Source organism: Melanerpes formicivorus, unplaced genomic scaffold (genome assembly GCF_026170545.1).
Source record: "Melanerpes formicivorus ecotype bairdi unplaced genomic scaffold, bMelFor1.0.p_v2 SCAF_20, whole genome shotgun sequence".
NCBI classification, from domain to species: Eukaryota; Metazoa; Chordata; class Aves; order Piciformes; family Picidae; genus Melanerpes; species Melanerpes formicivorus.
Genome location: NW_027142372.1, coordinates 11306353 through 11332205, shown reverse-complemented (window position 1 = coordinate 11332205; position 25853 = coordinate 11306353). Strand labels below are relative to the sequence as shown.

The 25853-nt window shown below is 51.6% G+C and overlaps 1 protein-coding gene and 1 long non-coding RNA gene across 4 annotated transcripts; both read left to right on the top strand.

Annotated features, from left to right (window-relative positions):
- Positions 1 to 13: 13 nt before the first annotated feature.
- Positions 14 to 14445, top strand: EMC8 (ER membrane protein complex subunit 8). The gene is made up of 5 exons (XM_068150825.1): positions 14 to 382; positions 7300 to 7376; positions 11483 to 11552; positions 12048 to 12142; positions 14136 to 14445. The coding sequence occupies exons 1-5, from the start codon at positions 29 to 31 to the stop codon at positions 14293 to 14295; spliced, it is 756 nt and encodes a 251-aa protein (XP_068006926.1). The 5' UTR covers positions 14 to 28; the 3' UTR covers positions 14296 to 14445.
- A 2545-nt stretch (positions 14446 to 16990) lies between these two features.
- LOC137447365 (uncharacterized) lies at positions 16991 to 25841 on the top strand. Of its 3 annotated transcripts, none has more exons than XR_010988854.1 (3): positions 16991 to 17158; positions 24188 to 24276; positions 25418 to 25841. It is a non-coding gene; the product is annotated as an uncharacterized lncRNA (long non-coding RNA). The 3 variants fall into 3 exon arrangements; XR_010988855.1 differs by lacking the exon at positions 16991 to 17158 and adding an exon at positions 19199 to 19568; XR_010988853.1 differs by lacking the exon at positions 16991 to 17158 and having other exon boundaries at positions 23302 to 24276.
- The last annotated feature ends 12 nt before the right edge of the window (positions 25842 to 25853 follow it).

Sequence of the window (25853 nt, the reverse complement as noted above, 5' to 3'; positions counted from 1 at the left end):
TGCGCGCAGGGGCTGACGGGATACAGGCATGCCGCCCGTCGGCTTTTACGACAGCGCCGGCGCCGCGCTTGGCGGCGTCCAGCGACGCTTGGCGGCCCGAGGCGGGGTGGCGGGGCCGAGACCGGGAGTGCCGCCGGTGCGCCGTGGTTGCGGGGCTGTTTGCCGTGGCGGGATGAAGCTGACCACGCAGGCCTACTGCAAAATGGTGCTGCACGGCGCCAAGTACCCGCACTGCGCCGTAAACGGGCTGCTGGTGGCCGAGCGGCCGTCGGGAGCCCCGCGCCGCGACCAGGCCGGTCCCCCCTCGCTCTTCGTCGACTGTATCCCGCTCTTCCACGGTACCCTGGCCCTGGCGCCCATGCTGGAGGTGGCCCTCACCCTGGTAAGGCCTTAGGCCTGGGAGCGAGGGGATGCCGTGCAGGGAGTTGGGGAATCGTCTCCTGGTCCTGGCAGAGCCCAGGGAGGGTGGCTGGGGCGAGGACGGATTGGTGCTGAGGGGACTTGGGCTGCCGGGTTGGGTCTCCCAGCACTGTGCTACCGGTGCCTAAGTCTGTGGTGCGAGTGGGGTGTTTCTAGAGTGGAATCACAGAATGATTTTGGTTGGGGGGAACCTTTAAAATTCATCTAGTCCAGCCCCCCTGCAGCCAGCAGGGACACCTGCAACCAGAGCAGGCTGCTCAGAGCCCCAGCCAGCTTCACCTGGCATGGTTCCAGGGATGGGGCATCTGCCACTTCTCTGGGCAACCTGAGCCAGTGTCTCACTACACCTCCCCCCCTCCTAAGTCCATCTGCTGTACCACTTTCTGCTGAGGAAGCAGCAGAAAACTCCAGAGTCTGGTAGTTTTGCCTAATTTCTTTTGCAGTGCAAGAAAACTATTTCTGTCAGTGCCATTATCCCTGAATAACTCCCAGAGGGAATGGCCTTATTCTGCAGCAGAAAACACTTGTCCCAGCTTACCTTTAAGGCACTTCAAAGCAGTAGCAGCTAATTGGAAAAGGGCTTGTCTCCAAGTGAGAGTGTACAGATGCAGATAAACATATATCTCTTAATTCATTTTGCTGCACTTTCCCCATTTGTGGAAGCCATTAGCCTAAATAAGGGGTGGGGAGGAAATTGATGTCTCTTCATACTCCAACTGTGGCTTGGGCTTGAAATCTCAATTGGTATATTGAGAGCTCACTGTTGGTTCATTAACCAGGGGATAGCCAGGGGCAGGCAGGCAGGCATTCCCCATTATGATATCTCATACCTCATCATGCTGCTGTAAGTTCTCATGGGATAATCCATTTTCTCTCCTGCCGTCAGACAGAGTAGGAGAAGGATGTCAGGAGCACAGAGGTGATGTTTCCCAGTCTCAGCTCTGGCTATCTGTTGTGCCTGGCATTGGGAGAGAGTTCCTTTGTCAAAGCCAAGGATGGAGAGAGTGAAACACAGATTTTTTATTGTCATAGGAAGTCAAGGTGGGCTGCAGGAAATCTGGAGGCAAAGAAGTGTTTGGGGACCTTTGCTGTAGGTGTAGCCACTACTAAAGGGCAGTCTGGGTGTGATTTGAGCTCCAGACTTCCTGTCCATTTTCAGACTTGTCCTATTAGCAGGGCAAATTCCAACCCTTTTCAAAAGCTGCAGGCATAACCTAACTTCTCATTCTTGGCCTAAATGTTCCATTTCATTTTTCCTCAGAAGACATTTCTTTGTAAATGTATCCTTTCCCCCCCCCCATAGTTAATAGGGCACCATTGGAGTGCTGAGATCTTGCTGAAGCCTGGGGTATGATGAAATGCAGCCACAGGAGCAGGGCCTGGGCCTGAGTTCTGCCAGCTGAGGCTTGCCATACTCCCATGAGGCACAGGAAAATTTGTCAGGCTGAAGTATTTTTACATCAGTCTAAGAGTGTGGGAGGAACACAGGGATGTGTGCTGGTAGTACAATCACTTTCTGCTTAGGATTTTCCTTGTGTTACTGCTTGGGAAATTGTTCTAATACAGTTTGGAGCTGTTGTCTAGTGTGGGCAGGGCTTGATTTGTCGCTTTTTTGAATGGCAGGCATTTGGTTTTCCTCTGGAAGTGGGTAAATGGAAGTTGTAGTGAAGCACAGGATAACATACTGTCAAAGGCTGGGGCTGGGGTGGCTGCTGAGCAAGTGACAGAGGCTCTATATGAACCCTCTCCCTTTCCAAAGGGAACAGAAAGAGAATAAGGGAGAGAGGGTGATGGCTTGGGAAAGAAACTAAACCAGCTTTAATGAAATAAGAGCAATGAAATAGATACAAACCAATACTGACACACACACAGCCCCTGATGGCAATGACATCACTGTCACCACTGATGCTGTGGCAGGAGTTGCAGGCTGGACTCAGCAGCATATGGGAACTGAATTCAGGAGCTGTGTTCTGGAACTGGATTCAGGAGCACACAGTTCAGGATCAGAGGCAGAATGAACAGAGTCCTCCTTGGACACCAGCCACTGAAAAAGAGCTTTGAACAGGGTGGTCCCTCAGCTTTATCCTGAAGATGCTGTCCATGGGGTGGAATCTCTTGATGGTCAGTTCAGGCTCACCTGTCCAGTCTGCTCCCCCCTGCTGTTGCCACTTCTGACTTACTGCACCCCAGTGTGGGGCTCAGGGTTTAGCAGTGGCTTTGACATGCACAGGAGCAAGTCTAATCCAGAGCCTTTCTGCTGCCCAGCCCTTGGCAGTAACTCTACCCATCAGCATTCTCACTGAACCCTGTTCCCATCTAGTTCTGAGTCCAGTCTGGGACCTCCTTAGTGCCTGTCCCCAGCATCAGTGGTGATAGTGATGTCATTGCCATCAGGAGCTGAGTTTGGTACTGGTTTGTGTCTGTTTGTATCCATTTCATTGTTCTTATTTCCATTCCAGCTGGGTTAGTTTCTTTCCCAACCCATCAATCTCTCTCCCTTACTCCTCTCTGTTCCATCAGGAAGGCAGAGTGGTTCATAGAGAGTCTGTCACTCTTTTAGTGGCTGGTCCAGCCCTGACCCTTGGCTGCCAGCTACAAGCAACCAGTAAAACCAGATTTTTGTTAACCACACAGGAGTGCCTGAAGGTTTGTGGCTCTGGAGGAGAGAGCAGAAGTGTGTGTTTGGTTTACACTTTGGCCTGTGTGTTTGAAATCCCTTTTGAAACAGAGTCATTACAGGAAAAGTGAATCAAGTTTCACATGGAGGAGTTTTTTTTTGGTACCTTTTTGCACTTCTCAGCTAATTTGATGTGGTTTTGCAGCCACACCTCAGCTCAAAATCCCCAAGTCTCACTTCCCTCTGATGTACCTTGCCAGCTCCCCACCGCTTGGGACAGCAGGATGGCAGCAGGTCACAGCCTGTCCCCTCTCAGGGCTCTGCCAGTGCCCTGTCACCTGCCTTGGGGGCCACAGAACAACCAATCCTGGTTTTTCAGGGAGTCACAACTTAGCCCCTGTTGGCTCCCTTTCTGGATGAGTTCCTGTGAGACCTGGTATAGGTACTCTTGCTCTGGCAGGGGGGTTGGACTAGATGATCTCTTGAGGTCCCTTCCAGCCTCTGACATCTTGTGATTCTGTGGTCTGAGGCTTGTGCTCCTGGAGGCTGGACATGCCTCAAAATGCCAGGGGCTGACTGATGGTAAGGCTGCCTTTGGTGACAGCACTGGAGAGGTTTGGAAACTGCAGGGAGAAACAGTTTTTATCCCCCACAATAATTTCCTCCCCCTCCCTCCCCTCCTTCTTTTGTAATATGGAAGCAGTGTTTAATTCCCACTTGGGGAAGAGCAAACTTGAACATCATCCTCTCCTTCCTTTTTCTCATACAACCATTTTCAGTATGCAACAGAAATGGATTTAGAGCTAAGGTTTTTAGTGTTTTCAGAAGGAAATTAATTTTAGTGCCTGGCCTTCTGGCTTTAATGCCAAGCTTTCAAGCCACCATCAATTAAAACCCCGAGCCCTGAGCCCTCCAAATGGGTTTGTAATTGAAGCAGCAGTTGGCCCTCAGCTAGAGCAGGGCTCCACAGCTTTGGGGTTTTATCAGGTAAATCCATGGCCAGCCCTTGTAGAGGAGGGATTATTCACATGGCTTCCTCGGTTTGGTTGTTTATGCAGCCTAATTATTGCTAAAATTGAGATGGGTTGGAGGTGCAGGATGTGATGGGGCAGCCTCAGGTATATTTTTGGACTCCCATTTTGCTGCAGCTCTTCAGGTATTTAGTTTCTTTTTAGTGCTTGCTCTCCAGGGACTGCAAAGGCAAATTTGAGCTGCTTCCTCCACATCTGCCTTTCAGGGCTCTGTATTATGCTGACTTGATCTCCTCAGCTCTAAGGACAAACATATTTGTCTGTCATTTCAAAGCAAGGCAGACACAGCAGGAGGAAATCAGATCCAGCATAAAGCTGAGAGATAACAGCAGTGTGTGCACTGAGACTGCACTTAAAAACCCCATCAAAACAACAAAGCTCCATCAACTTTGGTACTTGTGTAACTCAAAAGTTGTGCAAATTGTATGCCCCACAAAAAAAACCAACCCCAGCAAATGTTTTCCATATGGATGGTAAATAAGGAGGAGCTACCTGGGCTGACCATGACTGTAACAGGGATGGGAGAATTTATGCCAACAGACCTTTGATCGAGGTCTGATCTTGTGGCTGACGCAGAGAATGGTTTGGGCTTGACTGAAAGGTTGTCAAGAATGGAGAGCCCACCCATGTGGTTTGAAAAGCTGGAGATATGAACTCTCAGAGAAAAGCAGTTCTACCACAAAAGCCTTTTCCTAAGAGAGCAGGGATGTAAAAATGGCCAACAAATGGGACAAACACCTTCAGCCTCACATTTGCCTTTCCATTTGAGTTTGTTTAGCAGCTAAGGTTAAGCATGCTTATGCTTTCAGCTAGAAATGCTACATGAGAAATAAAACCAAACAGCTCTTCTTGAAATGGCAGCACAGTCACACTCTATGTCAAGGCCTAGGGCTGGGCTGGTCACTGAACAAGTGAGAGAGGCTGCCTGTGAACCCCTCTGCCTTTGCAGTGGGAAGAGGAAGGGGAGAAGGGAGAGAGGCTGATGGGTTGGGAAAGAAACTGAACCATCTTTAATGGAAATAAGAACAATGAAATAGATACAAATAGATGCAAACCCAGCCTCTGATGGGAATGACATCACTGTCACCACTGATGCTGGGGGCAGGCACTGGGGAGGTCCCAGACTGGACTCAGCAGCAGATGGGAGCAGGACTCAGGGGCTGGATTTTGGGGCTGGGACACTGGCCATTGAAGAAGTGGCTTGACCCTGGTGATCCCTCAGCTATATTCCAAAGATGCTGTCCATGGGATGGAATCCCTTGTTGGTCAGTTTAGGGTCACCCATCCTGTCCCCTGTTGCCTGCAATTGCCACCTCTGACTTACTGCAGCCCAGTGTGGGACACAAGATGTCGCAGCAACCTTGCTCTGCACAGGAGCAAGTCTGAGCAAGAGCCTTTCTGTTGCCCAACCCTTGGCAGTAACCCTCCCTGTCAGCACTCTCACTGCTAGAAGCAGTCACTGTCTGTGCAAACATGCCCTGAACCTCAGAAAGTGCTGTCACTGAGCAGAGCCTGAGCTGAGAAGTCAAATCACTGACCACAATTAATTCTGTTCTAGCCCAAACCAGGAAAATCTACGTGGTGAACATTGGCTAAAGTCTGTTAGTCAAATGAACACCCACAGAAATAGCCCCAGAGGGCCATAGGTAAGACTTGGCCTTCTAATAGGCAGCAGTGTTGAAGCTCTTTACTAGTCCTGTCCTCCTCCTGATGGAGCAGGTCCAGAGGAGGGCCATGAAAATGCTCAGGGGGTTGGAGCACCTCTGCTATGAGGACAGGCTGAGGGAGCTGGGGTTGTTCAGCCTGGAGAAGAGAAGGCTCCAGGGAGGCCTAATCACCACCTTCCAGTATCTGAAGGGGCTCACAAGAAGGCTGGAGAGGAACTCCTTACAAAGGCCTGCAGTGATAGGATGAGAGGCAATGGTTTGAAATTAGTGAAGAGTAGATTTAGATTGGATGTTAGGAACAAGCTCTTTACAGTGAGGGTGGTTGAACACTGGAACAGCTTGCCCAGGGGTGTGGTTGAGGGCTCCATCCCTGGAGATATTCAAGGTGAGCCTCAATGGGGCTCTGGGCAACCTGCTCTAGTTGAGCATGCCCCTGCTCCCTGCACCAGGGCTGGACTGGATGGCCTCTAGAGGTCCCTTCCAACCCAAGTGGTTGTGTGATTGAAGTCAGGCTTTGACTGAGGGAACTTCATGCTCTTCTGCTGCTGGGAGAGTGATGGAAAACATTAACCCAGTGTTAAATTAGCCAAGCTCTGTGTGTGAGTGTGCACATAAATCTCTATCAATGCATTTAGCTCTAAAGAAGCAGTTGGCACAGACACCATCCTGCTCCAAGCCCTCTTTTATTTGCAGGACAGACAGGAGATTTCCTTAGTTGGAATAGAATAGAAACTCTATGCATTAGAATAGAATTAATCAGGTTGGAAGAGAACTTTAAAATCTAACCCATCATCCAACACCATCTAATCAACTAAACCATGGCACCAAGCACCCCAGCCAGGCTCTTCCTAAACACCTCCAGTCATGGGGACTCCACTACATCCCTGGGCAGCACATTCCAATGGCAAATCACTCTTTCTGTAAAGAACTTCTTCCTCACATCCAGCCTAAACCTCCCCTGGTGCAGCTTGAGACTGTGTCCTCTTGTTCTGGTGCTGGTTGCCTGGGAGAAGAGACCAACCCCCACCTGGTTACAGCCTCCCTTCAGGTAGTTGTAGACAGCAAGAAGGTCTCTCCCTGAGCCTTCTCTTCTCCAGGCTAAGCAACCCCAGCTCCCTCAGCCTCTCCTCACAGGGCTGTGCTCCAAACCCCTCCCCAGCTTCGTTGCCCTTCTCTGGACACCTTCCAGCATCTCAACATCTTTCCTAAACTGAGGAGCCCAGAACTGGACACAGGACTCAAGGTGTGGCCTAACCAGTGCTGAGCACAGGGCACAATGACTTCCCTGCTCCTGCTGGCCACACTGTTCCTGCTACAGGCCAGGATGCCATTGACCTTCATGGCCACCTGGGCACACTGCTGGCTCATGTTCAGCCTGCTATCAACCAGCACCCCTCGGTCCCTTTCTGCCTGGCCGCTCTCCAGCCGCTCTGACCCCAGCCCGTTCTGGGGGGTGGGGTTGGGGAGGGAGGTTTCTTCGGGGGTTGTTTTGCTTTGGTTTGTGGGTTTGGGTGTTGGGGTTTTTTTTTCCCTCTGGATTCAATTGTTCCAATTCCTTTTTCAGATTGACTCTTGGTGCAAAGAGAATAGCTACGTGATAGCTGGCTATTACCAGGCCAACGAACGCGTGAAAGACGCCAGGTGTGTTGGGGCAACAACTCCTTCTGTTTGCTCTCTCCCCTCGTCCTTTGGACTCTGCCAACAAAAATCAGCGCCTCGATTAACTCTTGACGACTGTCATCTGCTTTCTCATTGTCTTTGTGGTGCCGGTGGATGTGGCCTTTGTTCGGGTGCAGAAACAACACACCTCACCCCATCCCCTCCCCTATCTTCCCGGAATCTCCTTCTCTGCAGTGGGGGGCTCTGAAAGGGCAGGGATTTGAGCGGCTGCCAGCCGCTTCAATTACAGCTGGCAGGGATGGAGCCAAAACTCGCCCGGCGCGTTTGCTCCTCTGCTTGCACATCATCGTGTCAGCTCCAGTGGGTCTGAGGGGGTTTGGGAAAGTCTGCTGAAAGAAAGGAGCTGGTGGGGAGCTGGGCGTTGGTCTCCTCTCACAAGCGACAGGACAAGAGGGAAGGGCAGCAGGCGATGCCAAGGGAGGCTTACAGGACAAGAGGGAAGGGCAGCAAGAGATGCCAAGGGAGGCTTACAGGACAAGAGGGAAGGGCAGCAAGCAATGCCAAGGGAGGTTTACCGGACAAGAGGGAAGGGCAGCAAGAGATGCCAAGGGAGGCTTACAGGACAAGAGGGAAGGGCAGCAAACAATGCCAAGGGAGGTTTACCGGACAAGAGGGAAGGGCAGCAAGAGATGCCAAGGGAGGCTTACAGGACAAGAGGGAAGGGCAGCAAGCGATGCCAAGGGAGGCTTCTGTTAGACCTTAGGAAGAACTTCTGTACCAAAAGGGTTCTCAAAGACTGGCACAGGCTGCCCAGGGAAGTGGTTGAATCACGATCCCTGGAGGTCTTTAAAAGCCATCTAGATGTGGTGCCTAAGGATATGGTGTAGCAGAGCCCCTGGTAGAGTTACATAATGGTTGGACTTGATGATCAGCCTGAAGAAGAGAAGACTCCAGGGAGACATAATAGCAGCCTTCCAGTACCTGCAGGAGGCCTGCAAGAAGGCTGGAAAGGGACTGATTACAAAGGCCTGTAGGGATAGGACAAAGGACAATGGTTTGAAATTAGAGTACATTAAGGTTGGACATTGGGAACAAGTTCTTTACTCTGAGGATAACAGAACGCTGGAACAGGTTGCCCAGGGAGGTAGTTGAGGCCCCATCCTTGGAGATATTCAAGGTCAGGCTGAACAGGATGCTGGGCAACCTGATCTAATGGAGGATGTCCCTGCTCACTGCAGGGGCTTTAGACTAGATAAGCTTTGGAGGTCCCTTCCAGCCCAAACTGTTCTGTGATTCTATGATCTTAAAGGTCTTTTCCAAATCTGTGATTTCAGAAGTGACCTAATTCTTCCTAAAGTACTTAATTCTCTCTGAGCTGTATTGAAGCATTTTCTTATGTGGCAAAGGGGCACTCTTGAAATGGAAGATGATATCAGTCAAGCAGAGATATCACTTCTCATTTATTCTCCCCAGGATTAGGTTGGTTTTTTTTTCCTCTGCTATCTGACTCAAATTACTTAATAAGCCATAAAAGGGCCTTCCAGTGAAGCCACAATACATTTTTTAGATCACAGAATCATTAAGGTTGGAAAATACCTCCAAGGTCATTGAGTCCTAACCATTAACCTAACGCTGCCAGGTCACTACTAAACCATTTCTGTCATTGCTACATCTTAGAGGGTAGGAGAGCTCTGCAGAGGGACCTTGACAGGCTGGGCAGATGGGCAGAGTCCAAGGGCATGAGATTGAACACATCCAAGTGCCAGGTGCTGCACATTGGCCACAGCAACCTCATGCAGTGCTACAGGCTGGGGTCAGAGCGGCTGGAGAGCAGCCAGGCAGAAAAGGACCTGGGGGTACTGGTTAATAGTAGGCTGAACATGAGCCAGCAGTGTGCCCAGGCAGCCAAGAAGGCATCCTGGGCTGTAGCAGGAGCAGTGAGGCTATTCTGCCCCTGTACTCTGCAGTGGTTAGGCCACACCTTGAGTCCTGTGTCCAGTTCTGGGCCCCTCAGTTTAGGAAAGATGATGAGATGCTGGAAGGTGTCCAGAAAAGGGCAACAAAGCTGGTGAGGGGTTTGGAGCACAGCCCTGTGAGGAGAGGCTGAGGGAGCTGGGGTTGCTTAGCCTGGAGAGGAGGAGGCTCAGGGAAGACCTTCTTGCTGTCTACAACTACCTGAAGGGAGGTTGTAGCCAGGAGGGGCTTGGTTTCTTCTCCCAGGCAACCAGCACCAGAACAAGAGGACACAGTCTCAAGCTGTGCCAGAGGAAGTTTAGGCTGGATGTGAGGAGGAAGTTCTTCATAGAAAGAGTGATTGCCCATTGGGATGTGCTGCCCAGGGAGGTGGTGGAGTCCCCATGACTGGAGGTGTTTAGGAAGAGCCTGGCTGGGGTGCTTGGTGCCATGGTTTAGTTGATTAGATGGTGTTGGATGATAGGTTGGACTCGATCTCAAAGTTCTTTTCCAACCTGGTCTGGTCTAGTCTAGTCTATTCTATTTACGGGTTTTGAACACTTCCAGAGATGGCAATTCCACCACTTCCCTGGGCAGCCTGTTGCAGGGCTTGACAGCCTTCAAAGAGAAGAAATTGTTCCTCACATCCAGCCTAAACCTCCCCTGATGCAACTTAACACCATTTCCCCTTGTTCTATTGCTTGTTCCTTGGGGAAAGAGACAAACCCCCACCTGGCTCCAAGCTTCTTTCAGGCAGTTGTGCAGAGCCAAAAGGTTTCACCTCAGCCTCTTTTTCTCCAGGCTGAACAACTCCAGGTGCCTCAGCAGCACCTTACAAGACTTGTTGTCCAGACCTTTCACCAGCTGCTTTGTCCTTCTCTGGAACCATTCCAGCACCTCAGTGCCCTTCTTGGAGTGAGGAGCCCAAAACTGGACCCAATATTCCAGATGCAGCTTCACCAGTGCCCAGTACAGGGGAACAATCCCTGCCCTGATCCTGCTGGCCACACTATTGCTAGTCCAAGCCAGGATGTTCTTGGCCTTCTGGGCACAGGCTGACTCATCTTCAGCCACTGTCAACTAATACCCTGGGTTCTTTTCTGCCAGGCAGTTTCCAGCCACTCTTCCCCCATCCTGGAGCATTCATGGGGTGGCTGTGACCCAGGTGCAAGACCCCACACTTGGCCCTGTTGAACCTCATCCCATTGGCCTTGGCCCATGTATCCAGCCTATCCAGATCCCTCTGTAGAGCCTTTCTACCTCCAAGCAGATCAACACTTCCACCTGACTTAGTGTTATCAGACAGCACCCTCCATCCCCTCATCCAGATCCTTGATATTAAAGAGAACTGCCTCCAGTACTGAGCCTTGAGAAATACCACTTGTGGCTGGCCACCAACTGGGTCAAACTTTGTTCACCATAACTCTCTGAGCTTCCCCCTCAATCTATTGGACAAATCCAGTATCAGGACTAATGGGAGTACACCATACTTGCATCTAAAGTAAAATGAAGAGGTTGTTGAAGGTGTTGCTGTTTAAAGTGTTCCAGTTGTTTTGTTCCTGTACATCCTGCAGCCACAAGGATGTTTTTTGAAGTAACCCCTTTGACTCTGGATGTATCCAAGAGGGATAAGGGATGTTATTTGTAACTGGGAACATTTTTAAGGAGAAGATAGAGTTTGTTCTGTCTGAGGTCTGAAAGGATATCACAGTCTTGTTTGGGGGGGAGGGGAGGTTAAACACCAGTTTCCTTTCTGAAGGTAAGTGGTGCTGGGTAGAGATTGTCAGCTTTGAAACGTGGTAAAAAGTTATCTGATGCTGGTGGAGAAGCTGGGCAGTGAGTGGTCTCAAATGCTAACTAGGGAGGAAACTCAGTTTCCTTTTTCAGCCTGGGTGGGTGTTGCTGCAGTCTTTGGTGTGGTGCAAGAGGGTAGGAGTCCACAAAACTTTGATCCCACAAAGTCTGCAGCGAGCCTTTTGCCACTCAAAAACCTACTGCCTGAGCACAGGCAAGATCCAGACCATGTGCTGAGGAGAGGAGCTGGGGCTTTCTTGGCCCCCTGAATTCGTCAGCTCAATTTCATGTCATTTTCACATCTCTTTAGTGTATTTCCTGCTGCTTTCAGCCAGTGTCCTGGGTTGCTTTAACACCATTTCTTTTCCCTTCTGCTGCAGTCCAAACCAGGTTGCGGAGAAGGTGGCCTCCAGAATCGCAGAGGGCTTTAACGATACAGCACTCATAATGGTAAATCACTTCAGTTTCACCCCATCCTCCTTCTGTACTCTTAATGTTATGAGTATGGTGTTGGACTGGTCATTCTCTGCACCCTTTAATAGGGAGGTCACTCATTTTCCTCCTTCCACATGCTCTGGGGAAGAGACGAAGTGACCTGTAGCCAGTGAAGCTCTTAGCCTACAGACTGTGGTTAGCTCTCTGCCATCTCAGAGGATGTGGAGGCCTTCTCTGCTTGTGAGGCTTGAGTGAAGGCAATGTGTTCTTGACTTCAGACCCTCTTCTCTGACTTGAACTCTTGTCTTTTACGAAACAAAGAACGCTTTGCCTCCTTGCTGTAGTCACAAAGAATGGTGGCAGTTCAATCATGTAACATCAGGCTTATTTGGGGCTAGAACAGTGGATGTGTTAGAGCAGGGTGCCCTAAAACTGGCTGGGTTTTATTTCATCTCTTTACCTGGGATCTCAAGGAGGAGACTGAGGTGGTGTTTTCCTCTTGCACACCAGGTTGATAACACCAGGTTCACGATGGAGTGTGTAGAACCTGCCATTCATGTGTACGAGCTTCACGAGAACAAGTGGAGGTGCAAGGACCCACACATGTGAGTAAACTTCTGAGGTTGTGTGCTTGGGTGGTAAGGAAAAGCAGCTGGCTGGTTGCAAGGACAAGATTTTGACTGTAGCTGAATAACTATAAGGGTGGTGGCTGGAGCTAGTGGTGCTTCTAAAGCTGTTTTTTGCTATAGTGAGAATTAACAGCCAGTGTCTGCATCCAGGTGGTGGTAGGGCCACCAAGACCATGGTGCAGAGGGTGCAGCTTAAGTTCCAGAGTGGAGAAGGTGATAGAGATATTCATTGTGGTCTCCTATTCTATTCTATTCTATTCTATTCTATTCTATTCTATTCTATTCTATTCTATTCTATTCTATTCTATTCTATTCTATTCTATTCTATTCTATTCTAATTTGAAAGCCATTAAAACTTATCTGAGAGCTGGAATGCCTCTGCTGTTGGGACAGGCTGAGAGAGTTGAGGGTGTTCAGCCTACAGAAGAGAAGGCTCCAGGGAGACTTCACGGGGCCAACCAGAAAGATGGGGGCAGACTTTTCAGCAGGACCTGTTGTGACAGGACAGGGGGCGATGGTTTGAACTCAAAGAGGGAGGGTCAGACTGGAGAGAAGGGAGAAGTGTTTGACACTGAGGGTGGTGAGAGCCTGGCCCAGGTTTCCTGGAGAAGTGGGAGATGCCCCATCCCTGGAACCATTGCAGGTCAGGTTGTTTGGGGCTCTGAGCAACCTTGCTGTAGTTGGCAATGTCCCTGCTGACTGCAGGGGGGCTGGACTAGAACGAAATCCAGAAAGCACTACCTGCTTTCTTGCTACTTGCATCAGCTTTGAAACAACTAATATCTCTTCTGGTTCAAAAGCAAAGCTAAGTACTTTCTGCCTTCCATTCTAGCTGTAGGCTTATCATTTCAGTATGAGTCAGGTTTCCTGATTGGGTTACAAATTCAACCAGAACTCCAAAACTTTTAGTTGATTAGATGGTGCTGGGTGATAGGTTGGACTCAGTGATCTCAAAGGTCTTTTCCAACCTGGTTAATTCTATTCTGTTCTGTTCTAAACTATTCCTGCAAGGTCACTTAAAAAATACCAAAACAACAGCACAAAAAATCCTGTAGCAGGGTAGCTCACACAAAAGCACTCCTCTCAATTTTACACTGCACTCATGGGGACACAGCTCCCTTCGTGGTGGCACAGGACCACGGGGAACAAAGGATATGACCACGGGGTGGGGACAAGTGGGGCGACACTGCAGCCGGGGTGGCATGGCTGGGACACTGCAGTGGGGACACTGGCATGGGGAGGTGGCTGTAGCCCATGGGGTCACCTCAGCAGACTGGCTGGGCTAGAGGACCTTGAAAGTTGCCTTTCAACCTGAAGCATCATGTGACTCTGTTCCTTGCTGGCTGTCTACAACTACCTGAAGGGAGGTTGTAGCCAGGTGGGGGTTGGTCTCTTCTCCCAGGCAACCAGCACCTCACAGTCTCAGGCTGCGCCAGGGGAGGCTTAGGTTGGATGTTAGGAAGAAGTTCTACACAGAGAGAGTGATTGCCCATTGGAATGGGCTGCCTGGGGAGGTGGTGGAGTCACCATCGTTGGAGGTGTTCAGGAGGAGACTTGATGGGTTGCTTGGTGCCATGGGTTAGTTGTTTAGGTTGGTTGGATTGGTTGATGGGTTGGACGCGATGATCTTGAAGGCCTCTTCCAACCTGGTTTATTCTATGTAATTCTATGTAATTACCAGAACAAGAGGACCCAGTCTCAAGCTGTGCCAGGGGAAGTTTAGGCTGGATGTTAGGAAGAAGTTCTTCACAGAAAGAGTGATTGCCCATGGGAATGTGCTGCCCAGGGAGGTGGTGGAGTCCCCATCCCTGGAGGTGTTTAGGAAGAGAGTGGATGGGGTGCTTGGTGCCATGGTTTAGTTGATTAGATGGTGTTGGGTGATAGGTTAGACTCGATGATCTTGAAGGTCTTTTCCAACCTGGTTAATCCTATTCTATTCCATTCCATTCCATTCTGTTTTCCATCCTAGTGATTTCTGTGAGGACTGGGCGGAGGCGCAGCGCATCGCCGCATCCCTCTTGGACAGCAAGTCCTACGAGACCCTCGTAGACTTTGATAACCACCTGGACGATATCCGCAACGACTGGACAAACCCAGAGATCAACAAAGCTGTCCTCCACTTGTGTTAGAGGGCTTCCCAGTGACTGGTTGGTTGGTTGGCTGGCTGGCATCCTCACTCTGTCCTGAAGAGAGGAAAATGCTCTTTTGGAATGTAAATAGAATTGCCGTTCAGTAGCTTGTGTGGAGACCTGGCTGATTAAAAGGAGTGGCGAGTCACACTGGGGAGTGATGTGTCCCTAAGCCATTACACCTTCTTTTTTTTGGTGACATTCCTTGGAAGAGCTGCAAATCATAGAATCAGAGAATCAGTAAGGTTGGAAAAGACCTCAGAGATCATCAAGTCCAACCTATCACCCAACACTTCCTGACTAACTAAACCATGGCACCAAGTGCCATGTCCAATCCTTTTTTGAACACCTCTAGGGATGGTGACTCCACCACAACCCTGGGCGGCACATTCCAATGGCAAATAACTCTTTCTGTGAAGAACTTTCTCCTCACCTCAAGCCTAAACTTCCCCTGTTGCAGCTTGAGACTGTGTCCTCTTGTTCTGGTGCTGATTGCCTGGGAGAAGAGACCAACCCCCACCTGGCTACAACCTCCCTTCAGGTAGTTGTAGACAGCAATAAGGTCTCCCCTGAGCCTCCTCTTCTGCAGGCTAAGAAACCCCAGCTCCCTCAGGCCTCTCCTCATAGGGCTTGTGCTCCAGACCTCTCCCCAACCTCATTGCCCTTCTCTGGACATGTTCAAATGTCTCAATATCCTTCTTAAATTGAGGAGCCCAGAACTGGACACAGTACTCAAGGTGTGGCCTAACCAGTGCTGAGTACAGGGGCAAACTGTTAGTCACAGCTGTCCTTGTGGATGTCTGCCCAGTCATAGGGAACATTGCTGTTCCTTTAAAACCAGAACTACTTCTGCTCATCCCTACTGTCTGTATTAGAAGGTTTTAACCAAGCTTTTCCTAGCCTTCAGAGAGGTTACTTTTTAACCATTGATGGAAATACCTTGGGGAAAAAAATTACCTTGTCCTCAGCTGAGAAATTTTAAGGTCAAATGCATAAAATACAAGGTAAACAGTTTGGTTTGGTCGAGTTTGGAGATGTCATTCTGCACAGTACTGGAATGATGATGATGTACCACACTCATGTGTCACCTGTCCTGCAGTGGTTTAATGTGACACAAAGGATATGCTGGAGCCCTGTTCTCAAAGGCAATTCCTGCTCTCTGTGGGCATACAAGCCAGTTATTGCTTGGAAGTGCTAAACCCAAGCTAAAAAACAAATGATTTGGAAAAGGGAAGGTTGAATGACAGATCTAAACCAGTTTGAGTCTACAAAAGAAAGAGTCAAATACCTTATTAATTTCATGCAGTCTTTTGGGGTTTATGAACCTATCTCATTTTCAGCTGGTTCATGGCACTCTCCATTTAAGTAGGTCTAAAATGTTTTCCTTCAAGTTGAAAGCAAACGATCTGCGTACATCAAATCAAGGAGCCTGGATATTGTCCAGTTCAGCTTCTGTCTGTCCTTCTAATTACTGTTTCAGACAATAAGCTTACTGGACAGTGAAGCTCTATGTCCGGCTAGTACAGCTCTTGGTGGGTCTTGTTGCCTTATTCTTCATGGTTGTTGTTACTCAAGCTCCAGTTGAACATTGCTTCAACCTGCTTCCTTCCCTTCCTCCCCCCTGAAATGTTTTTATGAGGAAGATCCAAATCATCTGCCTCTCTCCAACTTCTTCCTTCTTTTCCCTCAGTGATCTTATTTTACAGCATGGAGGGTGATGGGATTGTCAAAACCTCTTAAGTCTACTTTTGCTTCTGCTTAAATAAGCACAAGTTTCACTTGTAGCAAGAGAAGGTGTGAGGCTAAAATCCCATTGCAGAACCAGGATGCCTCCAGTCAGGTCCCGCTGTGGAGTTTCCACAGAGCCAGGAGGTGAGAGGTCTGAGGTTCAGCTCTAAGGAGGAGGTGAAGGTTCGAACTGAAAGGTTCAGTTTGTCACCCTGTTACCCAGGGGACAACCCTGTTATGTTGGCATTTAGTCAGTAGCCTTTCTTAAGCATGACTCAGGCTTGCAGGAAAGGAAAACATTTTCACTTGTTGAATGAAAACAGGGAGCTAGCTCACAAGCAGCGAGATAAACGTGTTCCAGGGGCGGTTTTACTGCATAGCCATGTCTGCATGGAGAGATATCCTGGAAACAGCAGTGCTCTGGCAACGTGTGTTCAGGGGAGGCTCTGCAAATCGCACACACCGCAGGAAGAAAGGGCTGTTGCCTGGCTTTGTACAAACACCTCAGGAAATCTAACCCGTTGTTCCAGAGGCAGATGTTATCTTAGCAAGTTGTGTGAGATTGTCAGCCAAGGCTGCTGTGTAAGCTGGTTTGTCTCCTCAGCCACAGGAAATGTGGGGTTTATTCTTTGTAATGAGGTGTCATAATCCAGCTTTGATCCTGTGCATGCTCATAACAGCCCGATCTTGCAGTGCTCCCCTCTCACCCTCATAAGACAAAGCAAAATGTCTGTAACCTGATGGAAACTCTCCCTGTGACTAACCCTTGAGACATGGAGTAGCTTTCAGTGCTTTTGTCTTCCCCTCTTTTTACCTTCTGTTTGCTTTTAGATGAGGTCATTTGAGCATTGTGCCACCAGTAGAGAAGCCCAGACTGGCTTGAAGCAAAAAAGACAAATGCTGTGGTGCTCAGATCTTATCTCACCTGTCCTGTTTGCATTGAAGGCTGGACAAAAAGGCAGCAATTTCCTAAAGCCAGGCAGCATGCAGCCACGGTGGCTCTTGTGAAAGAATGAGGAAGCTGCTGGGCTCAGAAAGGGCTGTGTTCCCCTTTCCTGCTGATGTGCCAGACTTACCTGCAGGAGCAAATGCTGCTTTCCTGCCCAGTCGGTTGGACTCATTGGAGGAATTTGAGGTAACACCTTTTAAAACTTCAAGGGGAAGAAATCTTGGGGAAGGCATCTGTGTCTCTGTTTCTGGAGCCCGGGGAAGATGGCACCAGGAACAGGTGTCCTACTCTTCTGTCTTGTTAGAAATGAATGATACACTGGAATCATTCTGGTTTATTTTCCCTATTCAAGATAGGGAGATTTGCCTGCACAGATGCTTCACTCCCAGCTCTACCTCATCCACAGGACCTTGGGTTCTTGGAAATGCAAAATTACTCCCATGTGGGATTATTCTTTTTTCTCAACTGTCAATCCTGATATTTCAAGAGAGTGACAAACAGACTACAAGTATCTGAAAATGCCAGTGCTACATGCTCGGGCTCCTGAGCAGGAGGACATGCACACCTCTTGGCTGAGCCCCTTGATCTTTTGGTCACAAGGGGGAGAAGGAAGAGCCTGGAGCGTGTGTTGCTTCAAGCATCCATTCAGTATGAAACTAAGGATCAGAACGACCCGAGAGCCAGAAAGCCACAGGTGTGTACCCAGATATGCCACCAACTGATGGCTCTGGGCACTCCTTGGTCAGAAACTCCCGTCTTGAGAAACACAGAAGGGAGCAGAGAGTTTGGGGAGCCCATGGGTGTTACTTTTACCAAGAGACAAGTCTGCCTTAAAATTGCTCAGAGAATCAGTGGCCAGCTGGGGCTAGATTTGGTTTGGGAATGATCTCTGCTCCCCCTGACTTGTGTGGCATTGTGAGTGGGTGGTAGACAGGTGGCAAGAGCCACGGGGTCTTTGATCAGACACACAAGCGAGATACCTGTTCCTGGGGAACGCACATGGCTGTGTTCTCTCTCAGCTCATTGCTCTGTGTGGTTTTGTGTGCTTTGGGGCTTTTTTCATCGTTCAGTAGGCTGCTGCTGGAGTTTTTCCCCCCTTCCCCCCCCTCCCATCTGCCGACTGAGCAGCTCGTGGGATGTTCCCTTCCCGGTGTCAGCCTGCAAAGGAGCAAAGCCCCACGGTGTAACCTGCTTCAGCTCATTAGAGCTGACGTGGGCGTGGGAAGCAGCTGAGCACTTCAGCTGGCAGGAGGAAGGGGATGCAGCCACTTCACCTTGGCACAGCTGGAGCTGGGGGCAGACAGATGTGTGGAGAAATGCACCATGAGAGGTATCCTCCTTGCCCCCAAGAACTCCTTACCTAAGCGGCAGAGCTGCACACCACGGAGAGGTGACAGTGACAGATGCAGGAATCAAAGCCAGGTCTCTGCCTCCCTGGCTTGAGGCCTAATCACTGCACTCTGCTGCTCTTTGGGAGGCGTCTGGAGATGCTGGGGCGGAGGGCATTACCCATACGGAAAGAGCAGGCCAACGCTAATGGAGGAGGCTGTTAGCAGGGTGGACTTGCGGTTGACTGCAGCTTGGAAAATGGCCTCGAGGGGAAATGTGCTCAGCGTGCATTTGTGAGCCAGGCTTCAGCTGTGTTTTAAGCTGGAGCCAAGCTGGGTCGCCCACCCTTGTAGGAGCTGCAGTGAGTTGGTCAGTATCAGGCAGAGTGGGCTGAGCAAGCTGCTTCCTTCTCATCCGACCCAGGCTTCCTTACTCCAGTTAACCATCCCAGCGCCCTCCAACGCCGCAGACTCCTCAGCTGCTTTACCCAGTACCCTGCACCCAGCCCTCCTGCAGCAGGCAGCGGTTTCACTCTGCCCAAGTAGCCACTGAGGACTTTATTGATTTATTTCCCTTTTTTCTTTTTTTTTACCCCTGTCACTTTTAGACCACACTTTCACCCAACCTTCCCATCCCCAGCTCTGTATCCTCCTTTTGGCTTTTCAGCCCTGGCCCCACGAAAGGCGGCAGAGGCGGACTCACAGAGGACAGAAGCAGGTTGCTGGCTGGGGCTTTGCTTTTGGTACCACACGAAAGGCGCCGGTGGTCCATAGTCCTTCGTGGCTGTGTGCTCAGCTCGGTGCTTTCGCAGCTCGTGATGAGGCAAGCGGGGAGCTCTGCTCTTAAAACCACCCGGTAGGTGGGCTGGGGGTGATGGGTAACTCCTTGAGTGCTTCCAGGCAGCGCCGCAGCACTTTGGCTGGATGCGGGCAGGATCGGTGCCAGGCATGTCCCGCTCTGCGCAGCATCAGCCCATGAGGGGCCAAGAGAAACGGCACAGCCCTTCCTAGAAATGCGCTCGGGAGCTTAAAAGAATGGACCTAATTGGAAAAAAAAACACACCGGGGTTGTACCAGGGGATAAAAGGGAAAGCTGGGCTGAGATTAACCTGGAGCTCAGCGAGCCGAGACGCGCGGCGCCCGTGGCCAGGTCCCTAAGCCAGTGCCCAGCCTCGACCTCCCGCTGAATCCATGCCCGGCAGGAAGGAGGTTTGCTCTGGATGCAGGTCTGGCAGGAGAGCCCGGCACGCTCTGGGGTTGTGCTTCAGGTACGTGCTCGCTTTCCCCTTTGCTTCCTACCCCCTGCCACGGCATCTCCTGAGAGCTGCTGCCACGGCCCGGTGCGTTCTCCTCGGGGGTGTTTTCAGCCTGCAGGGTTCCTGTTGGTTGGTCTCGGTCCGCTGGCCCTGCCAAAAGCCTGTGCTTGGGGAATGCTGGAGCTGCTCCAGTTTCCCTGGAGCCCGCATCTTCAGCTGCTTCTTTGTGACATCCTCCTCCCTCCCCATGCCTCGCAGACCCTCTGGGTACCACTGACCTGCCCTGAATGGCTCTGGGGCTCTGGGAGGGGGCTTCTTCTCCCCTCCCAGCACCCCCCTCTTTCAACAAATCCCATTCAGTGGCCCTGCAGCCCCCTTTTGGGGCAATTTTCTGAGTGGGGCTGGGACCAGCCCTTTCCCCTGCACAGGCCCAGGAGAGACCAGGGCTGAAGTGGGGAGCAGGCAGCTTCATGCTCTGTTCACACTGAGCCAGGGTGACGTGTCACCTGCGTTAGCAGACCCTGGGACTCCGTGACCCAGAAAGCTGCTTCCCCTCCCTCCTTCCCTCTCTCTCCCTCCCTCTCTTCTAAAACAAGCCCAGCTGGTGTTTGCAGGAGCAGCTCCTTTGAAGGGAGCCGGCAGAGCAGCTCCACCATGGGCTCTGCTCCACCAGACGCTCCAGCCGAAGCTTTTCTTGTGGCTGCTGTTTGCAAAACACATCTCTCTCCCTGTGGTTCCTCCGGCGTCTGGGAAGCCATAAGCTCAGTCTGCCCTTCCCCTTCCAGCTAAGTTAGGAGGCTGCCCTCTGTCCTCACCTCCTTTTTGGTGCTTCAGCCCCCTCCACCCTCTTTGCATCAGAGGATGGAGTCAGTGGGTTAAGGAGCATTGAGCCCCGGGAGAGGAGCAGCCCAGCTGCCAAAGGGCCGTGGCCAGAACTGGAAATCAGTCACCAACCACATCAGAGGACTGCCCAGGGTGGTTGCCTGCACTGAAGGAGCAAGCTTTACCCCAGAGAGGTCAGCTAGCTCCATACTGACCCACCAAGGAAGCTTTGTGGACCCTTCTTCCCCCTACTCTGCTGACTCTTGGTGGTATTTGGCCAGTTGCCCTGAATCCGATGCTCAGCATGTCACAGCTCTGGCCCTGTGACAGCCAGCAGGAACTCCTGGGAGGGACCTGGAGCAGAAGCAAGGCTGTGTGAGTTGAAAATGAATGTCTGGCCTGGGAGGCTGCTCCTGTGCCCACGACTTGGATCTGCCTAATCTGCTTGTCTGGTAACGACCAGGGCTCCATGCTGGAGGGTCTCCAGGTCATACCCCAGCACCCCTGATGAACTTGCTCAAGGTTGTCTTTGTTTGCCAGCGCGTGGGGAGGAGAGGAAGGGCTGTGTGCTGCTGTGCTTGTGCCTCTCAGGTGTCCCCACACCAGCTGGAGCCATGCTGCAGCCCGCAGAGCTAACCACAGTTATTTTAGCAGGGCTGATGTTTGTGTTTACCTCCGGGCCGCAGCAAGCCCTTGCTTTCAGTTGCTCACCATTTTAGCAGCAACTGCTGCTCCAGGGCCAGGCTAATTCCAGCCCCCTTGGCTTTGGGGCCATTTGTTCTCATGCAACAGCAGCAAATGGGTAATTTTGGAGAGAAGGTATCAAAATAGCTGGTGTGGAGGAGGGATTTTGGCTGCTCAGGCGGGGTTTGTGCTGCAGGGACTGGGCTGCTGGTGAATGGTCCCTGGCCCCACGGGATGCTGTATGCTCTGAGGATGGGATGGGATCCGGACAAACCCAGCTTGCCAGGCTCTGGCTCAGACCTTGTCCTTAAGCTCTTTGACTTTGCAGCTGAACAGGCAAAAAACCCCCATGAACCAGTTAATTTGTCTTTTTCCTGGGGCAAAAACAGAGCCATGGGTTGCAAATATCTCTGCCCTGGCCTCTGTGCCCAGGACCGGTGGCTGCCATGGGGCTGCAGCCTTTCCCCTGTGCCATCTGCCCAGCTCTTCAGCCTGCAGATTTGCAGTAACTCAGTGATTTGATTAAATCAGAGAAGCCAGGGAGGGAAGGAAATCAGATCTTTTCATGCCTGTGATTGTCACCAAACATGGCAGGACCATGCCAGTAGAAACTGGAGCAAACCCACCCATTTCCCCTCCCTGCTCCCTTTCATGCCTGTCCCAGGGGGGGCTTTGTCTCGTTTGTGGGGCTTTGAGACCTCTTCCAGGCTCCTGGGATCAGTTCGCTCTGATCTGCAGGGAAAGTTCAAAGCTTTCCCTTCGTTCCCGCCTGCAGCCACAGGGTGTTTAATGTGCGGCCGGCGTTCCCTGCACGCCGGCGCCCTGCCTGTGAACCGCTGCCTTCAGCTCTGTCTGAAAAGCAGCCGTCTTGGGGCCTCGCCTCTTAATTGTGGAGGAGGTGAACATGAAAAAGCCTCTGGCTGCTTTTAACGCTGGCAAAGGCAGCTGCTCTGGAGGCAGAGCCTTCATCCAGCCATCCTCACAGCGGGGTTGTACCAGACCCGGAGCTCTCATCCTAGGGATGGTGAGAAAACCTCAGCCTGTTGCTGTTCCTACTGCTGGGCTGGGGTTTGGGGGTGGGCTGCTGCCAGACCCAAAAAAAGGAGGGGGGAAGACTGCTTTTTGAAATCTGGAGAAGGTGAAGCTGTTCCCAGAGACTGGCTGGCTAGACACTGGGACATCAGGGTTGCTGATGAGTTCTGCCAGGGCTGAGTGTGGGACCCTCACACCAAACTGGTACCTACCTTTCTAAGCACATGGTAGCCCCTCTGCCTGCTTGTAGGGATGCTCAGAGGTCCAGAGGCTTTGGCTGCAGGCCAGGGTCACTCCTCCTCCTCTGTGCAGCAGGCCGAGAGTAGAGCAGCGTTTCCCCGTCACCCAAGGGCTCTGCTGAGCTTGGATGGGGCTTGAAGGATGGATGGATGGATGGATGGATGGATGGATGGATGGGAGGAGCTGGGATTCTGCTAACCTGATGAACCAGGTTAGAAACCAACCTCACAAAAATCTGAACCCTCCCACTGCAACCTTCTCCTGCCCTCCCAAGGCTCAGCTGGTCAGGGTCAGAACCCCCTACCCAGCCTCATGTCCCAGCTCCCCTCCTGCATCCAGGAGAAGCCAGGGAGGTGGGATGGGATGGCAGGCACCATGCCTCCAGCTCCTGGGACCACGTAAGAGTCAGCCCCTTGGAGCATCACAGCCAGCTTCTGCCCTGCTCCTCTTCCTCCATGCACTCCCAGCCCCATGTGCCAAATGAGCATCCCCCCACTTTCAGCACAGGTCTAGTGATGCTTGCAATGAGTGTCTGGGGAGTTTGGGAGCATGAACTCACCAGGAATGCAAATACTCCTTGGCCTGATGTCAGCACAGGAGCAAAGTTGAAGCCCAAGCACCATGCCTCTCTGGTGGCACGTGCTGAAGCGCCACTGGTGGGGGGATTTCTCTGCCCAAGCATCAATCCTGGTACTGTAATCAAGAAGTGCTAGTGTTTGGGCACGGTGAGGATGCAGGGCAGAGTCAGTGGCCATGGGGAGGGGGCTGCTATGTCTTGCAAGAGCTTGGCAATAGGTGTCTGGTCCCAGAGGAGACCTCTCCTGCACCTTGGAGCTGTGTCTCCCTGACATAAACTGGCTAGTGGTGTGGGCCACCAGCAGGTGCCAAAACCCAGAGAACTCCCCTTAGACCAGGTGTTTTGATAACAGGAAGCTGCTGTGATAGCTGCAAACTGGGGGGGCTCTGGAGTATGGGGGGTGGGCTGTCAGCCCTGGCACAGCTCTCTGGCCATGAGGGTGTTATGACTCAGTGTCTGTGGGGAGCTGATTAAAAATACAGAATTAAAACCAGTGGTGGCAAGTTCCTGCTTCCTCTTGGTGGCTGCTGCTGGCCTGTGTCAGGGCCTCTTGGAAAGGTGAAGTAAAGCTATGGTGAAGGTTGGGCAGGGGGAGAGGGCTGTTTGCTGCAGCCCTGAGGGCTTGAAGGAGCCAAAATGACTCACTGGCCCTCATCCCAATAAGCTTTTCCCAGCAGCTGTGTGCCAGAGGGATGCAAATTTCCCACCTAAAGAGATTTTTGCCCAGAATAAATTTCAGCTGATTTAAAAAAAGCCACATCCCACAATGGCAATCATCCATCTTAAGGCTTTTGAGGTATCAAGGATGCCCAAAGAGAGCAGGACCATGTGCTCACCAGCTGCTCTAGCTCAGCCCCAAGGGAAGCATCCCCAGTGCGATGCTGCAGTGGAGCATCCCTCTGGTTCCTGCGTGGGGGCTTGGGGTTTTCTCCACAAGCACCGCTTGCCTTCACAAATAACAACTTCCTTCCTCCTGTTCCTCACCTTCTCACTTGCAAACATTCACAGCATCAGTCCTGTGAGTGGAGAGGCTGGGATGTGCCCCACCACCTGACCACAGGCTTCTTGTCCACCCTCCCAAAAAGTTCCTCCTGACACTTGAGTCACTGAAGCCTGTGACATCACCAGCGGTTTCTGCTACCAAGCAGCCGTGCTTCCTGTTGTGCCCAGGCCCTTGGCCTCCTATAGACAGATGCATTTGTGCACATAGGTGCGTGCTTGTAGCTCTTCTTCCTCCCAGCATCGCTTCCTGCAGCTCTTGATCCTCTTTTTGCAGCACCAGAGGTGAGGACTGGCGGCAGGGCTGGAAAACTGGATCCCGCTAAGAGGATGAAAACATGGGACTCAAGCTATCCTGCCTGAAAGGTAGGTTTGGGGTGGGTGAAGGTGCTCCATGAAGGCATCTGGGGGATGGTTCTAGATGGAGGAGCTTGAGATATTTCTACTATGGGCAGGACTGGTGTGATTTTGCATCCTGGTGGCATTAGACCACATCTTATGGGTGACCTGTTGCTCATGTATCACCCCAGAGCTGCTTTCCCCATCTCCTACCCAGAGCTATAAAGATAGAAAGCTACCATCCTGCTCTTGCTCCTGCATCCTCTGCTCCATAGCATCCTTGGCCTGATGGCATTCCTCAAGGTGGGGGTTTCTGTAAAAGTGAGATGCTCAGGGATGCATGGATGGGATGCCCTTAGCTCCTGGCCTCCGAGCTGACCTCCATCCTTTGTTGCTCCAGGAATATCCCAACCCAGGCCCCTCTAAGATGCAGACCTGCTGCTTCTCCGGCTTTTCTTAAGCCCAAATCCTACATGTGATGCTGGCTGTGACAGACAGAGTTTTGGGTGCACCCCCTCCCCTGTGCCATGGATGCTGTGAGTGTAGGGTCTGGGGATGTTTGGTGATCCCACAGCCCACTTCCAGCCCATCTCAGGGACATGAGATGACAGAGAAGGGAGATAAGGCAGCTAAGGAGTCCTCATCCTGCACTAAATCCAGAGCAGAGCCCCACAGTATGGCCCCCACACCCCCAGACCCTTCCAACAAGCTTGGAGTCTGCAATAATAAAATCCCCCACCTCTTTTCCAGCTCCCTTATGTGAGGCTGAGCTTTATCCTTAATTAAAAAGAGATTTAAAATATCAGTGTCTGTGCCCTCCAGGCGTTTTCCCATTCTGGAGGAGCTGCAACCTCCCTGGCTGCTGCCTGTGCCACACGGGGCTTTTCTCCTGCTTGAAAAAAAACCCCAAACCAGGCAGATTAAAGTGATCTACTCCCCCAGGGAGGGTGGGCAGGTTGTTGTTTGCGGGGCAGGGAGGCTGTGAAATATCTCAGACACCCCAAAATCCAGCGTGGGGAAGTGCTGTGAGGCTGCTGAGAGCGTTTGTGGGTTCCCCTGGTGGCGAGCAAGGCGACGAGATGCGCACAGAGGAGGAGGAGGAGGTGGGGGGTGCCGCAGCCCCGTGCTTCATCTTGTGTGTTCCCTCCCTCCCTCCCCGTTTTTGCAGGCTTGAAGATGTGTGTGAGCAGCGGGAACAGCAGCGACAGGACCTCAGGAATGTCCCAGAGCGACAAGCACCTGCCTGTGCCTGCCATCATCGTCACACCGCCCACGCCGACGGGGACCATGCTGGCCCGTGAGGCTCGGCGGGTCGGGGGGCCACCGCCCTGCAGCCAGTGCTGAGCATGGCGACCAGGGGGATGCCAGACCCACCCCCCAGGATCTGTCCCCCCTCCATCACGATGGAGCCACAGCCGCTGGGATGCGAACTGGCTGGATCCAGCACCCAGGGACACGCAGGGCATCCACCACCCCAATGGGTTTGGACATTGGTGACTGGATTTTTTTCTCTCACTTCCTAAAAGCACTGGGGAGGGGTCGGCACCACACGGTGAATAAACCCTCCTTGGGGGTCACTTTGGCACCCATCACCTTCCCTGGTC